The sequence below is a fragment of the Balaenoptera physalus genome (assembly GCF_965194825.1).
Source record: "Balaenoptera physalus genome assembly, chromosome: 13".
NCBI classification, from domain to species: Eukaryota; Metazoa; Chordata; class Mammalia; order Artiodactyla; family Balaenopteridae; genus Balaenoptera; species Balaenoptera physalus.
Genome location: NC_138892.1, coordinates 14,753,862 through 14,768,828, shown reverse-complemented (window position 1 = coordinate 14,768,828; position 14,967 = coordinate 14,753,862). Strand labels below are relative to the sequence as shown.

At 47.4% G+C, this 14,967-nt stretch overlaps 2 protein-coding genes across 5 annotated transcripts in view; one reads left to right on the top strand and one right to left on the bottom strand.

Moving 5' to 3' along the window:
- Nucleotides 1-14,967, bottom strand: part of SYN3 (synapsin III) — a 456,423-nt gene that overhangs the window by 278,025 nt on the left and 163,431 nt on the right. The gene's annotated exons all lie outside the window — the stretch shown is intronic.
- Nucleotides 1-14,967, top strand: part of TIMP3 (TIMP metallopeptidase inhibitor 3) — a 56,425-nt gene that overhangs the window by 35,493 nt on the left and 5,965 nt on the right. Inside the window, exon 2 of the mRNA XM_082421026.1 lies at nt 8,122-8,204. Coding sequence (XP_082277152.1) covers nt 8,122-8,204 — 83 coding nt within the window. The remainder of the gene's footprint in view (nt 1-8,121; nt 8,205-14,967) is intronic.

Here is a 14,967-nt window from a genome sequence, read left to right as displayed (position 1 = left end):
AAATAAAACCAAAATTAATATTTTTACTTAATGGAAAGAGTTAGTCAGGACAGGCTTTGAACTGGAGACTCCTTATCTTGATTGGGAGTGCATCTTAAGGGTCTGGCTGTGGCTTTGACATCAACAAAAAGGGCCTTTGAAACTGACAGAGAGAAGGGCCCTCAGGGGACCAGAGGAGGATGCAGGAAGAGCCTACTTGCGAGACTTCTCTGAGGAGCATTCTTCCTCACACAGGCTGCCCGCCCGCCCGCACCCCTCAAGTGTTCCAGGGCCATCTTCCCGGAAAGGCGGGATTCTGCTCACTCCCAGCTGTTTTCCTTAGGCTCTCCCCACCAAGTCTGCTCCAGGTTTCTGCTTCCTCTGGATTCAGATAAAGCACACTGAGTCTCTTCTCCAGGATGGGCTAAGACCCAAATCAGCTGCCATCTCCAGGGAGCCCCTGACACCCTTCCCTGGGACAGGCTTCACCCCTCTTTGTGGCATACCAGCCGTGTTTGCCAGACTCGAATGCCATTCACCTGTTTCCTTTCCTGTCTTTTGTCACTCTGGCCCAAGTTCCTTCAGGGCCTCATTTACCTCCAGGTTCCTGTGAGCCTAGTACAATACTCAATAAACGATCATTGGACAGATGCTTATCTGACCCTAAGAACTGGGACCTGCCATTATCCCCTTTCTGATGGAATAAGGCTCAGAAAGACATGGTCATTTGCCAGAACTTGCTCAGAGGAGTTATTTATCTATTTTTTTTAAATTGCCCTCCATGTGGGTGGCAATTTTAGCTTCACGTATTCATCAAATACATATTGGGAGCCTGTCTCTTCTGGTTGCTCGGGCTACAGCAGTTATGGAACAAAGACCCTGCCCGCTCATGAGGCTTACATTCTAGTGGGGAGATATAATCAATGAACAAACAAGGTCTGTATAATACGGCAGATGGTGGCTGGTGCTTTGAGCACAGTAAGGCTGGCCAGCAGATATAGGGAGTGCTTGGGGGAGGGATGTTGGGGGATCAGGGGAGGCACCCTGACCAGGTGATATTTGAAACCAGGTGAGGGAGGGAGCCCTGTGGCTACTGAAGAAAGAGTGTTCCAGCAGGGGCAGCTGCAAAGGCAAAGGCCCAGAGAGGGTGGGTTGTGTGGGGTGAAGAAAAAGTAGGAAGGAGATGGGGTGCTGGTGTGGAACGAGTTGCCATTTCCTGAGATGGGGCCGATGGGAGGCCTAGGTGTGGATGAGGGCCGTTATTAGGAGCTTGGTTTTAGATGGGTTGAATCTGAGATCTCTTATTAGACTTCCAGGTATAGATGTAGACTAAATGTAGACTGTTGGATATATGAGTCAAAGGTCATGGGAGTTCTGGGTTGGAGGTTGCAAAAACGTGGGAGCTGTCAGTTGTACAGATGGTATGAACGTCACATGCTGGATATGAATAAGAGGAGGACGAAGAACCCACTGCTGACTGGACTGAGCACCATGGAGGTCATGGGTGACCTTGACGAGAGCTGCTTTGGTAGAGTGGAGGAGGGGCATTAGGTCATCATAAGAACCTTTTGAGCTTGGTAATCATCACACCAATTTATAGGCTGGGATGGGAAGTGACTTGCCCAAGGTCACATAGTGACAGGGTAGTGACTTCATCCAGGTCCCATGTGCTGCATGCATGTTCATTTCAGTGTATCATGGCCACTTCCATAGGGGTTTTCTTGATCTGACCTTTGAGCTTCTGAGTTTTTCTAGAGGGGCTTTTGGGGTTTGGGGTGGTGATAACAAATGGGCTGGCAACCAGAAAGACTCAGTTAGGGCAGGCCCCTCAGGCCTCTGCCCCCCACCCTTAATTCCTAAGGCCCTTTCCTCAAACATGGACATCATCAAAGTGTCATCAAAGTGCCCAGAGAGGCAGCAGATAACTGAGGGGGAGCTCGAAAAGGCCCCTGGAGGTGGATACGAAAGATCTCAGGAAATGCGGAATCGCAAGAACCTTTTGGGTCCCCGGTTGTCTTCCTCTGATTAGTGCATTTGAGAATCTACAAGTACTCACCATCAGCAACACGGTAGTATATTATCTGTTTAGCTGAGGGTTACAAAGTGCCTTTTTACATGTGCACTGTCTCATCTAATTAATCATTCCAATTAACCTCAGACTCACAGTGCTGTGAGAAACCTCATGGATCATCAGGTTTTGTGGTTTCTAAGTTCTTTTTCTTCCACAAAAACCTTGCTGGGGAGCACAGGATGCTAAACAGATGATACTCTGTTATACTGCTGATAGTGATTACTTGTGGATTCTTACTACTAATCAGAGAACGTGTGGGAGTGACTGGAAAGGAAAGTGGGTAGTCAAGGAGATGTGCGAGTCAGAGGGGGATTATAAGGGGGCCCTCCCTCCTAGGGACAGTCCTCCTCTCTGATGTTTAGTAGTGCTGACAGTGGGGGTGGGGAGGTGCAGAAAGATTATGAACTCTTTTGCAATCAGTACAAATCTCATGGAAAGGTTTTGAGGCAGTCTGCTTTCTTGGGGGGGGGCACCAATTTTCTTCTTCCCTCTGGGATGCAAAACTGCCCTCAGGGTATCTGATCTTCTGTTCCACAGGCGGAAAATGGGGACAATAACAGCCACCTCATAGGGTTGCCATGAGGACAGAGTGAGATAACGTGTACACATTGCTTGGCACATCGGAGGCGTTCAGTGCATGGTAGTTGTTACCAATGCGTTCTAGCTCCTCCCCTCGTCCCTAGACTTACTGATGTGATGCAATGAAAGGCAAGGAGCTGAGGGTGAATTAGTGGGCGAGCAGCTGCAGAAGCAAGAGAGCCTGGCTCTGCCCTCCTTGCAGAGGCTAAAATGCAGGCTGTCCACGGTGCACAGGAAGTGAGAACTGCTTAGTGGCTGAGCCAGGTGGGCTGGGTGATCTCCTTTATTTTGAGTATGCTGGCCTCAGAAAGGAACTTTCCTTTGCCATCCTGTGAGGATGACAACTGGGAAATAAACATCAGGTGACCAGCTTGTCATCAGGTGACAGGCTGGATTGCAGACATCGCTCCTTCCTGATTTCTCGAGTGCTTCCGTGGGAGTGGGCATCATTTTAACACTCCCAGACCCCTCCCTTCCTTAACTCCAGGCCTGAAAGACAGGTGAGCTCAGGGTCTAGGCTTTTGTGCCTACCTAGGTCCTGCCTGCTGCTGTCAGAACAGCACCTTCTCTGGGGTTGACACTAACACTGATTTCTGCTTTTGGAGAAATTCATTCTGTCTACTGGCCAGGTGTACCTTAGCTATCCTCACTGTTCTCCTAAAGACCATACCTTAAGCTGGCAAAATCATTCTACAGGGCCTTCGAGAGACAGGTACGGGGCAATGTGTGTGTGTGGTGGGGGGAGAGGTAGTCTCTCACCCACTAGATGGCTGAATCAACTCCTGCATCATGCAGAGGATCTGTACTGCTCTCGACAGGATGCTAAGATGGGCAGAATCTGGGGTCTTCAGTTGGTATACATTAATTCAGTTAAGGGATCCTTGCTCCCAAACCTAGCCAAACTCAGCCTTCCAGCCCACTGGTAGGAAAGTCCAACAATCAGTTTGGAGTAGAAAGGTCTGGATTTGATTGAAGATAGTTGGACGGGAGGTGGAAGGAGAGGGTGAGCGGCAGGGGCCAGCTCATGGGTGTTTTATCCCTCTTTGAATATTCCAATGAACAGCAGAAGTGCAATTTCTGGACACACCAGTAAGCTGCACTGGAAGCAGAATCCTGTTGGCATCAAAATTGGTTTTTGTTCAAAACTTATGCTGCTTGTGGTCTGCATTACCATGGATGGGTGGGGGCAGGCAGCACACAATTATTTCTGGAAGGGATGTGCCTTGTTTTTGCAAGCTCTTATTATTCCTCCTCCAATAAATAAAAAAATTATTGAAAGGAAGGAAAGATAATTCTACAGATCTATACATTTGTACCTGGATCCTAAGGTGTATGATGTATTTAAAAGGGCCCCACATACATTTATATATCTATGTGCCAATTATATAAGTATACATAGCCTGGTCAGTTTCTTCTTACATGCTTTTAAATTAAAATATTTCTTTTGACCTCCACACTCAGAAGCCCAGGAGCATAAAAGGCTCCAAGACTGAGATTCAGGCTACACCTCACCCCCACTTCTCTGACTGGTGCTAGCCATGAACTTTTAAACTTTGCCTTCCCGCTAGACTGTACAAGGTGGGAAATGGGACTTCTATGTCTTGTCGTCACCTCCAGTAGTACCCGACCATTTTCCCGGACGCCAACCCAGTTCACGCCCACGTAGGTTTACCTGCTGGAGGACACTAGGGAGACAGTGTGGGCGCCGCTCCCCAGCATGGAGGAGAATAAAGAAAACCTGTGTCCAGCTAAGCCCGTCTGTAAAGTGGGCTTCCAGCCACATCAAGGTGGTGGGAACGGCCAGACGTGCTGCCAGCTCCAAGTTTGGAACCGTTTTCTGTTGTTGCTGAACCGTGACCTCCCTGCACCTCCCCTGTTCACTCTGGTCCCTGGGCCAGCGAACGCCTTGGGGGCACCCTGAATGCCAAACAGGAAAGTACAAAATAGCACACATCTGAATTGCAGAGGAAAAACTGAAGCAAATAAAGACATATTAATTCACAGACCAAATAGGCGGATTTGGGGTTGGCCAGCGATTTCACTTTGGAAGGACTTTGCGAATCTCTGTGGGAGAGCAGAATGTTATTTAATTTTAGTTCAGTTTAATGCAGTTTTGTTTTTGTAAGGAAAACACTGGTGTGGCCTCTGCACTGGGTCATCTCTGCTTCAGTCTTTCTGGACCATGACCATGGGATCTTGTTTGGTACTGGCCGGTCACTCTTGGGCTACGTATGGATGATGAGATGGGACAGGTACCTATGATGGAGTGGGTGCTCCAGGCCTAAATAACACCTTGTAAGTTTGTTCTGACAAGTTAATGTGTGCTCCCCCACCTCTCCCTGAAATTTTACAAGACCAGAGTATTTTGATCAGCTTACCTTTCTCCTCATCCTAAGCAGAACCCCCAGGTTTTAGCTTATAGCGCACGTTAGAAGCTTAAAGATACTCAGGATGGACACATAACAGAAGTCCTGGTAGTGGTGGTAACATTAATAACAGTGACAGCAAACACATAGGGTTTGGGATGGGCCACACACTGTCCTCAGTGTTTGTGCTACTTAACCCTCACAGCAACTTTATGAGATATTGTCATAGGTTAGGAAACAAAGGCACAAAGAGGCTTAGTAACTTTCCTAAGGTCACACAGCACCAGTGCTGGGATTCAAACCCAGGCAGTCAGGCTCCAGAGACCTGGCTCTTCAATGCTATGTCATGTTGCTGCTCTACTAGTAATAAGTATATCACTTATAAGCCACGTGATGGGCACTGGGCCAAGACAATCAGAGATATTTAGGAGGAAGGCGCTCTGGGGACACAGGGGTTTGCCTGAGGCTGCATGGTAATGGTGGAACTCAAACTCAAATGTGGCTTCCTGATTACAAAAACTTACTCTCTTTTCCCTGAACTATTCTCAGATGAAAAGGTTCCAAGCTCAGACCATTTCAGGGTAAGGAAGGAATTGACTCACTGTGCATGCAGAAGCTTCCAGAAGTACCCAGCTTTATAGGACAGGTCTGCTTATGACATGTTATGTCTAAATGAAGTCAAGCCATTTTTGAGCCAGGAAAGGGTAGACGTTGCTATTTAAAGGAATCCCTTTTGCTTTTTTTCCTCCCAAGGCAAAGACTCACTCCTTCTTTCACCTTCTGTATTAATGAAGAAGCAGAAGATGGAGCCAAATCAATTCAGAAAGAATCAATAGGAAAGTCCTGGCAGACATGCCTTCTGCCCAACAGTTAAGCTGTTACAACCTGCCTGTGGGAGTTAATGTAGAGGAAATAGTCCCTGGGGCCTCTGGGAGGATGGCTCCCTGCCAAGGATGCTGTTTCAAAGTCAGACACAGAGGTGGGGGCAGAATCTTTAGGGAACTTGGCCTGGGATCTTGCCAAGCTCTCGTTTTTACAGCAGACTTGGAAACAGCAACTTGCCTCTTCCCAAATTGAGCTGCCTCTGCTGAATTGCTAACTTTGCCACTGGGCTCCGTGTTTTGCCATCCCTGGCAAGTAAGGTTTGGAGGGGCCATTGATTCATCTGGATCCTGACTTCATGTCTGACTGGGAGAATAGGCTCCAATAGGCTCTGGGGAGAAACAGGATAGGATTCAGCTGGGGTAGGGGAGTTGGTTCCTAGTAAGGAAATTTTTAAGAGATTAGAGACAAGGAATTGAGAAACATGGTGGGACAACCAAAATGGGGAAGGATAATGGAGCTACCAGAATAGGCAGGTAGGGGTGTGTGTGTGTGTGTGTGTGTAGGTGTGTGTGTGTGTGTGTGTGTAAAGGGTAATCTGTTTGACAAACATTTATTGAGCACCTGCTCTTTTTTGGGCTAAGTGCAACGTGAGGTAAGAAAGAGTGATAAGATCCTAGAGCTGGAAGAGTTCAATTTGTGATTCAAACACGGCTGCTATAAATGCAAAATCCATTCCATTCTGGTCAAGGTCCTAGCATGAGAGCATCCAGCCCCCTTTGATGGAGACACTCACTCTCTGCCCCCATGACAGCACCGCCTCAATCCCCCTGACTCTGTTGCTAGTTCTTGTTATTAGATGACTTGTTCTTTGGCTGAGCCAATGAACGCAACTTCTTTGCAGTTTCTGAGTTCTGTCTTCAAGATCTGTCCATTTGCTGGTTTGACAAATATTTGAAGACAGCTTCTTCACATACAATAGAAAAAGAAGCCTCTTATGATCTCCAAGTCAATCCCTCTCTTCTCTGTGTTCTTACTGCATGTAGTAAATGCCTTTCTTCCAGCCTTTGTCACACTGGGTCTGTCTAATTATTTTTGTATACATAGTCGACTAATATTTACTGAGCAACTCCCTTCTACCAGATGTTGTAGTAAGAAATTTCATAAGGTTTTTTGCTTAATCCTCATTCCAATTCCCTGACATAGGTAGTACATCCTCTTTACAGATAAGAAAATTGAGGCTCAAAATGAGGAAATGGTTTCACTTCTCTGTCAGTTTCCTCATCTGTGTAACGTGGATGCTAATACTGACCTTGTAAGACAGTTGTGAGGAGTAAATAAGTAAAATGTACTCTTGCATATAGTACGTGTGCAATAAATGGGAGCTATTTTTTCCAGTAACAATCCTTCCATGGGTCAGCCCGTCCCATTTTTGTCACTGATGATGATAATAATGATGATATTAATAACATTAATATACACTCTGTCCAAGACATAGTGCTGAGAGTTTTTCACACGCATTATCTTGCCCAATCCCTTCAATTCAGGTAACTGGTAACATTATTATCCTGTTCTGTAGAAGAGGAAATTGGAGGCCAGAAACAGTTACTTGCCCACAGTCATAATAGCCATAAAGAACAGGGCTGGGATTGGAAGAATTCAGTTGGCTCCTAAGCCTCTGCTCCCAACTGCTTCTTCCTCTACCACATCCTTACTGAGCTGCTCTCTACTGCATCCCTTGCCATCTAAGTGCTGGGGACCGAGGGCCCCATCAGAGTGCCAACTGGGGCATGGAGGTCAAACTGGGGTACATCACAACCCTGTGGGTGTATTAGGATGCATGCAAAGGAAGAGTCCCAAATGACATAGATCTCAGAAAGCGGTCCTGGTAGAAAGAGAATAGGTCTGGGAGACCATGGGATTGTCAGAGGTGCAATGGAGTGAGGCCAGGAGGCTCTAACAGGAGTAGATTTTGGATTATGGTGAAACCAGAGAGTCACTCCTCCAGGGGTGAGTACAGCCTTAGAAATTTCCAGACTGCAACTGTGAGCGTTTAGGGAAATTAACTCCAAAGATGTCTGCCTTCTTCCCTTTCTCTTCCACTCCTCCCTGCCCACCCCCATCCCAGTGTCTCTTACCTGAATTCTTGCTCTTATAAACACAATCATCTATTCTAGTTGCTTCAGAGTTACAAAGAAAACAATTCCAGACATACTGGGAGCTGGATGCCCACCCTGAGATGTGGTCCCTAAAGTGGTTCAGGCCTCCCTAACTTCCCTGTCTCTGTCTTGCCTTCTTCTACAGTGATCCGGGCCAAGGTGGTGGGGAAGAAGCTGGTGAAGGAGGGGCCCTTTGGCACACTGGTCTACACCATCAAGCAGATGAAGGTGAGTGACAGCAGCTTGATCCCAGGATTCAGGAGGGTTTGGGGGTTTTTTGTCAGAGTCTTGGCCAATGGAGGCAAGTGGGGTTGGACTTAGGGTGTGTGTTTGCTCAGTGTCCGAGCCCCAGCCCTAGCCCCTCCACCTGGCTGGAGAGGGCATAGATGAGGCAGCAGAAAGGGACAGGTGGTGGTGGTGGTGCTGGCTGCTTCATCCCAGAGCCAGGGCCGGTGGTGTCCCTCAAAGGCAGCTGTTAAGAATCTGTGCTCTGGAACCAGATAGCAGACAGCCCTGTTACCTAGTAACTATGAGACACTGGCCAAGTCACTGCCCCTCTCTGGACCTCAGTCTTCCCGTCTGTAAAATGGGGGGAGGGATGTTGACTAGATCGTCTCTACAGGCTCTTCCGAGGTCTGACGTTTTAGGATTCAACAATGCCTACTGGTTTTATGCAGTCACTGAGGTTACAACTTAGGTTTAACCTCACAAAACTTTACATTAAACTTGTGCTGATCACAGGAACCTCAAGCCAAAGTAGGAACTTCACCCTCTCTCTCTATTTTCCCGGCTTTAATTGTCTTCTTGCATCCCAGTAGTTAGCATCGTTTACTAAGCATGTTCATATAACTGAGCATATTTGTGAGCATGTTAACATTATGAAGCACATTCAGGAAGTATGCCCTAAGAAAAAGCACATCAGATTCAAAACCTAGGGAGCCTGCCTTCTAGTCTCAGCTCCATTCCTTCACTTAGCTCACTTGCCTTAGAATTGTCCCTTTTCCTGGGCTCAGTTTTGCCATATGTCAACAGTGTGAGGTTGGGCTGGGTACCCCTAAGAGCCCTCCTGTCTCAGGCATTTCAGGATTCTAAGTGCCCTGGGACACGGGCTGTGTTACTTCTAAGCAGGAGCTGGTTTGGGTGCCTCAGCACAGAGGACTGGGGCTCGACCCTGAACAACCTGGCAGCTGGTCCATCACTCCACCTTTGTAAGCACCTCCCTACATGCAGCACTCTGTGCCAGGAGCTGTGGAGGCCACGAGGAAGATGAGGCTCCTATGTTTAGGAACTATAGTCAGGCGGGAGAGAAGACACATGTGCATGACTCATCAGGAGTTCGAGATGGGGTGTGCCCAGGTCCCAGTGGACTCAGTGCTCATATCTGCATTCCCAGCAATTAGGGTGGGACCGGCAGGCAACAGGGCCTTGGTAAATGCTTGTCCATCTAATGAGGGAATGAGTGTGAGACGCACTGGCCTGAAACTCCCCAGAGGAGACAATTTATGGGTAGAATTGAGAGGGGGAGTGACACAACCCATGGGTGGTAACCAGCCATCTCAGAGGCAGACCTCCAGGCCTCGTAATTCCTGCATCCTGAGGCCTGAGGTTAGATGTACCGAGTTTGTGGAACCTGCTGCTTTGGATTCAATTTTGGAAACATCCACAGCATTCTGGTTATGTAATGTCCAGAGTCAGCCCTGGCCAGCTGCCCTTGGCTGCCCAAGCTTGGTCATGGGACCAGCTTATGTCTTCAGATGGCCATGGGGAGAGAAGAGTGGGTGGAGAGGGGACCAACAAGAGCAATAACAACCCAAAAACCCCACTGTGCAACCCCTGGCAGCTGGCAAGCAAATGCAAAAGCAGATTAGACAAAAGCAGAGGTTCAGGAGATGCATTCCCTGCCTGCTCTGGAATAATCCTTCACGTTGTGAGACGCACTATGGTCAGCAGAGAGCTGGGAGGGGAAGAGGCTGGGGGCAGTGGTTCCTAAGTTTGCCTAGCTTCTCTCCTTCCTTCAAGGCCTGGATGCCAGGGTGACCAGAGGCCCTTGCTGTGGGCAGAATGTCCCATTCCCCCCTCACTGGGAACAGCCTCTGAGCAGTGTTTAGAGGCCAAATAACATTTGCTCACCCATCCACTTCAGAGCACACACACCCACTCCCAAGATGCTGGTCTTTTGTTGTCCACTCACCATCTTTCACCCAGGTCTGTGGATCAGAGTGCTGGGCATTAGAAAATAAAATCCCTTGTTTTACTTGTGACAGAGGCTCAAAGGGAAATGAGTTGTCCAGAATCACACATTTAATTAAAGCTAGATCTGGTTCCCAAGCTGAGGTGTCAGGGTTCCTTCCCAATCCTGTGTGCTCTTTACGGTGACTCCCAAAATCTCCCTGCCATCTTACTTTGATTATCAACCACTATCTAGTACATTTTATTAACTCTGCCCTGCTACCAGCCCAATATTAGATAACCCATAGAACTGGTCATTGCCCTTCTATCCAGAGAGGCCACTGGATTCTGCTGGTCTCCAGGTACCAGTCTGCTAATCCAAGAAGGCGCGAGACATAGGAGTAGGAGTAGGACGTTCAGTCATCCTCCCTCCCTCCCTCATGTCTTTTCTTCTCTCCCTCCTCCCCACGCTCTCTGTGCTTCTGTGCTTCGCACTGTGCTTTTTTGAGCTGAGGATACGAGGATAATTGTTATAATGAATATAAGACTCCATACAAGTAACAACAAATGAGCATTTACTATGTACCATGCGTTCTGATAAGCCTCTGCGGGGATCAATTCTCACAACAACCCTGTGAAATAGATACACATTATCCTTTATTTTACAGGCGAGATTTGAAAGGGTTAAACAACCGTCAAGATTGTATAGTTAGAAAGTGGCAAACTAGAGCAAAATTAGTTTTTGCCTACAGGGAGATTACAGAGCAGTGGAGCTGCAGGCTGATTTATCATTCCCACCCACTTTGGGGGCTCCCCCCACCCCATTTGTATCTAGTTCCCCTAGGGAACAAAAGGAGGTTAACTTGGGTTTGTGGATTTGTCATCCAGCAGTGTAGCTCTTGACTTGCAAAGGGTGTATGGAAAAATATCTTTGTAGGAGGGAAGGGGGAGAGGCCAGAGAGCGGAGCCTGCAGGAGTTTTGGCACTGGTCCCTGGGCGCTTTGTTCTGGAGGATTAGAGTCTACCCCAGAGAGTCAGGCGGGGAAAGCAAGGACTCCCTTAGAGGAGGACTAAAGGAACGGGAAAAACGTGAGAATTTGAGCTGCTCTGTCTGACCTCTCTTCTCTCTCAGAGTTCCCACCCCCTCCCCCCAAAACTTCTCACCAGATGAAAGGCAAGCAGACCCTCTCCCATACGCTGATTCCAGAGCCTGTGGTCCTCCTCTCAGGCATCTCTTGAGTGTGCAGTGACCCACAGGTGTGTTTGGGGGCGGGGGAAGGGTGTTAGAATGTTGAGGGAGCTTATTGCAAACCCAAACTTGGAGATTCGCTGGGGCTGAGGTGCTGGGCTGTGGTACAAAGGTGGAAGTTTCCAGAATTGGATGTTCTTATCTTTGGGGATCTTATCTCTTATCAGGACCATGAGAAAGCATCTGCTTTGCCTGTAGCTATAGTTTATGCCATGGAGACATGCTCTCAGGCTGGCTGCAGGGGACAGCATGTGGGGGACATTATGTCCCAGCTGGCCTTGGGAAAGGCCCATGGGGAGGCCCGCTGGTCATGTGCTGTGCATGTCCTGACTCTGGGCAGGACAGATCTGCTGGACAATCAGAATGCTTGGCCCCCGGTGACTTCCTTCCTTCAAGGCTTTGTCTAATCAAATGATTAATAGCAGGGTCTCGCCTTTGAAGCTCCAGCTGGAAGCCTCTCTGACTGCCCCAGCCTATGGGGAACTGTTCTCCTCCTCCAAATGCCTGTGACTCTGTTCTCGTGTGCTCTGCCACCCCAGCTAGACAGCCCATTCTGTGAGAGAAAATCCATGTACTTGGTACCTCAGTCAGGTATCTAATGTCTCTGAAACTCGGTTGCTTATAAGAATCAGTTGTGAGTTTAAATGAGTTTATGATATAAAGCAGTATCCAGCACAGTGCTGATCTTCTGTAGGCATGCCAGAAATATCTGACATAGTGGTGACAGTTCATGCTGCAAGTATAAAGACCAGACATTCCTTAAGAAATAGGTAAAATTCCCCAAACTCAGAAATTTCTTTCCCACGTTATTTGTCCCTTCACCCCAAGGGAAGTTAACTTCTTAGAACTTCGTGTAGATACTATCACAAAGCGAAGCCAAGCCCAGAGGCTTGTAGAGTCCAATGTGGTGTATATACAATATTGCAATTAAATATTATAATGGAATATTATCCAGCCTTAAAAAAGGAAATCTTGTCATTTATGACAACAGAGATGAACCTGGAGGACATTATGCTAAGTATAATAAGCCAGACACAGAAAGAAAAATAATGCATGATCTCACATATTTGTAGAATCTAAAAAAGTCGAATTCTTAGAAGCAGAGAGTAGAATGGTGGTTACCAGGGTCTAGGAGGTGGGGGAAATGCGGAGATGTTGGTGAAAGGGTACAAATTTTTAGTACTGCAGGATGCGTAAGTTCTGGGGAGCTAGTGGACAGCATGGGGACTATGGTTACCAACACTGTACTACATACTAGAAAGTTGCTAAGAGAGTAGATGTTGTGTTCTCACACATAAAAAGGCAACTATATGAGGTGATGGATGTGTTAACTAGCTTCATTGTGGTAATCACAATGTATACATATATCAAAACCTCCCCTTACATTGATACACTTTTTAATCTGTCAATCATACCTCAGTAAAGCTGGGGGAAAAAAGAGCAACCTGTCTACGTCTGAAACTGGCTTTAACTACTTGCACTAAGTGATGAGCCTGGGCAAGACATGTAGGAAGCAGAGGACCAAATCCTTCCCTCTGCTCATTACGAACTTTAGTATAACTGGCTTTAAACTAATTTTTACTAAATGTATGCCAAGTGCTATTCTAAGGCATTTAATTCTCGAAAACACCATATGAAGTAATTGCTTTGCCCCAATTTACAGATGAAGAAACTGAGGCCCAAAGATGGTACGTAACTTTCCAAGAGGCTAATAAGTGGCAGAGACAAGATGCAGACTCCGGCTGTCTGTCCACAGAACCCGAGTTTACCATTAATCTTCCATTGCATTGGCTGGATTAGATTAACACCCTTTCCAATTCCGAGAGTCTCAGATTCTCTGATTTCAGGACATTATAAACCTGTTATAACCCTCCTAAGTTTGTCAAACCAGTTCTAGGTCTCTATGACTACAGACCTAATAATACTTTAGGATCAATATTTAGATCAAGCTGGATTATTATAAAGAAAAGACAACAAAATGAGTAAAACCTGCCTTTACCATACATTTACCATATTGTTATTTTCAGAATTGACCCTGAAAGGCAGGTCTGTATTTGTCAGACTCAGTCATTTATAATGTGTTAAGATTTTGGCTCCACATGCAAGTGCTAGAAACCATGTTAAAATAAAGGGTTCTTCAATTCAAAAGTAGCAGAGATGCCAAGCTGATTTCAACAAGTTGAGTTCTTATTGGGCAGGGGCTTGATTCTTACCCATAAAGCAGAAAAGAGATACAGGGGACAGACCAACATGGAATAAACTGAGGCTTCAATAGGCTGGCCTGAAAGACCTAGAGAGAGTACTGAGTTGAAACACTTGCCAAAAAGTCACGGGTCATCCACACCAAAATGAGAAGTTGTTGGGCCTGGGAGTGAGTGCAGGGAATGTTCTCCCGAGGCCACACTTGATGGCATGCACACAGCAGCACCCTTAAGCATGGTTCCTGTTAAAGCCAGAGAGGCACCATCCGTCACTGAGGAAGTGGGGGGTAGGATGTGACACGCCCATGCTCCCCGACAGCACAGCTGAAAACTGAGAGGACAGCACTTCTCCCTGCTCTTGGCTGCATTTCCTCGTTCATCTGGAGATCCTCCAGGGAAAAGAGGGTTAAGAAGGGAGGCCAGGTAAATTAAAAGCACCTGCACCGATGGTTGCACACAATTAGAACAGCACTCCCCTTAAAAAGGCAGAGGCTCCCAAACGCTGTCGGTCCAAGAGACCCTTTGTGATGGCAGAGGGCCTCATGGACCACCTACCCTCGCCAGCCAGTCGCCACTTAAAAGAAAATGGGGAGAAAGAAAAACAGCCCATTAGACTGAATGGGAGGCACTTAGATGAGACACCAATGAGGTGATGTCTGGCTTTTTATTACCATTAGTAAATTACTTATGCATGCCAGGAACTAAAATAGAGACGTTGTCTTATTGGAAACCCTTGGGATAAGCCTAGAGACCACCAGACATCCAGGGCCTGTGTACTCTGAGAACTGGGGGATAATGGGATTGGGCAACACCTCGGTGCCCCCTCCCACCTCCACCAGCTCACACGGTTAGCAGTTGTCTCAACAGATCCGGGCCTGCATAATGCTCGTGGACTTGACCTGGAATCACCAAGTGGGTTCAGACTTTGTTATGTTCACACCAGTGGCTCTGAGCGCATGCTGACAAAGGAGGCACGATAGCTATAAATGGCATCTGCCTGCATCAGGGGCCCTTAGCCATGAACTTGTGAGGCTGCATTGGGAGACAGCATAGGATAATGGTTAAGAGCAGATTCCCCTGCTTGGATGCCTACCTCTGCTATTCGCCAACCGTGTGGCCTTAGACAAGCCACTTAATCTGTCTGGGCCTCAGGCTCCTCATCTGTAAAATGGAATGGGAGGTGTGACTGGCTGGATGGGAAGGTTTCTCGGGGAAGGCACCACCCATGGCTCAGACAAGAGAGGAGCAGGTGGCCTCGTCTCTAAAGCGAAGACCCTGGGGTAGGTAGGTCGGTGACCGGCCACACAGTGGCCTATTAGGGGAATCCGATCCCACAGCCCAAATGACAGCATGTGTTCTGAGCCCTGGTCCC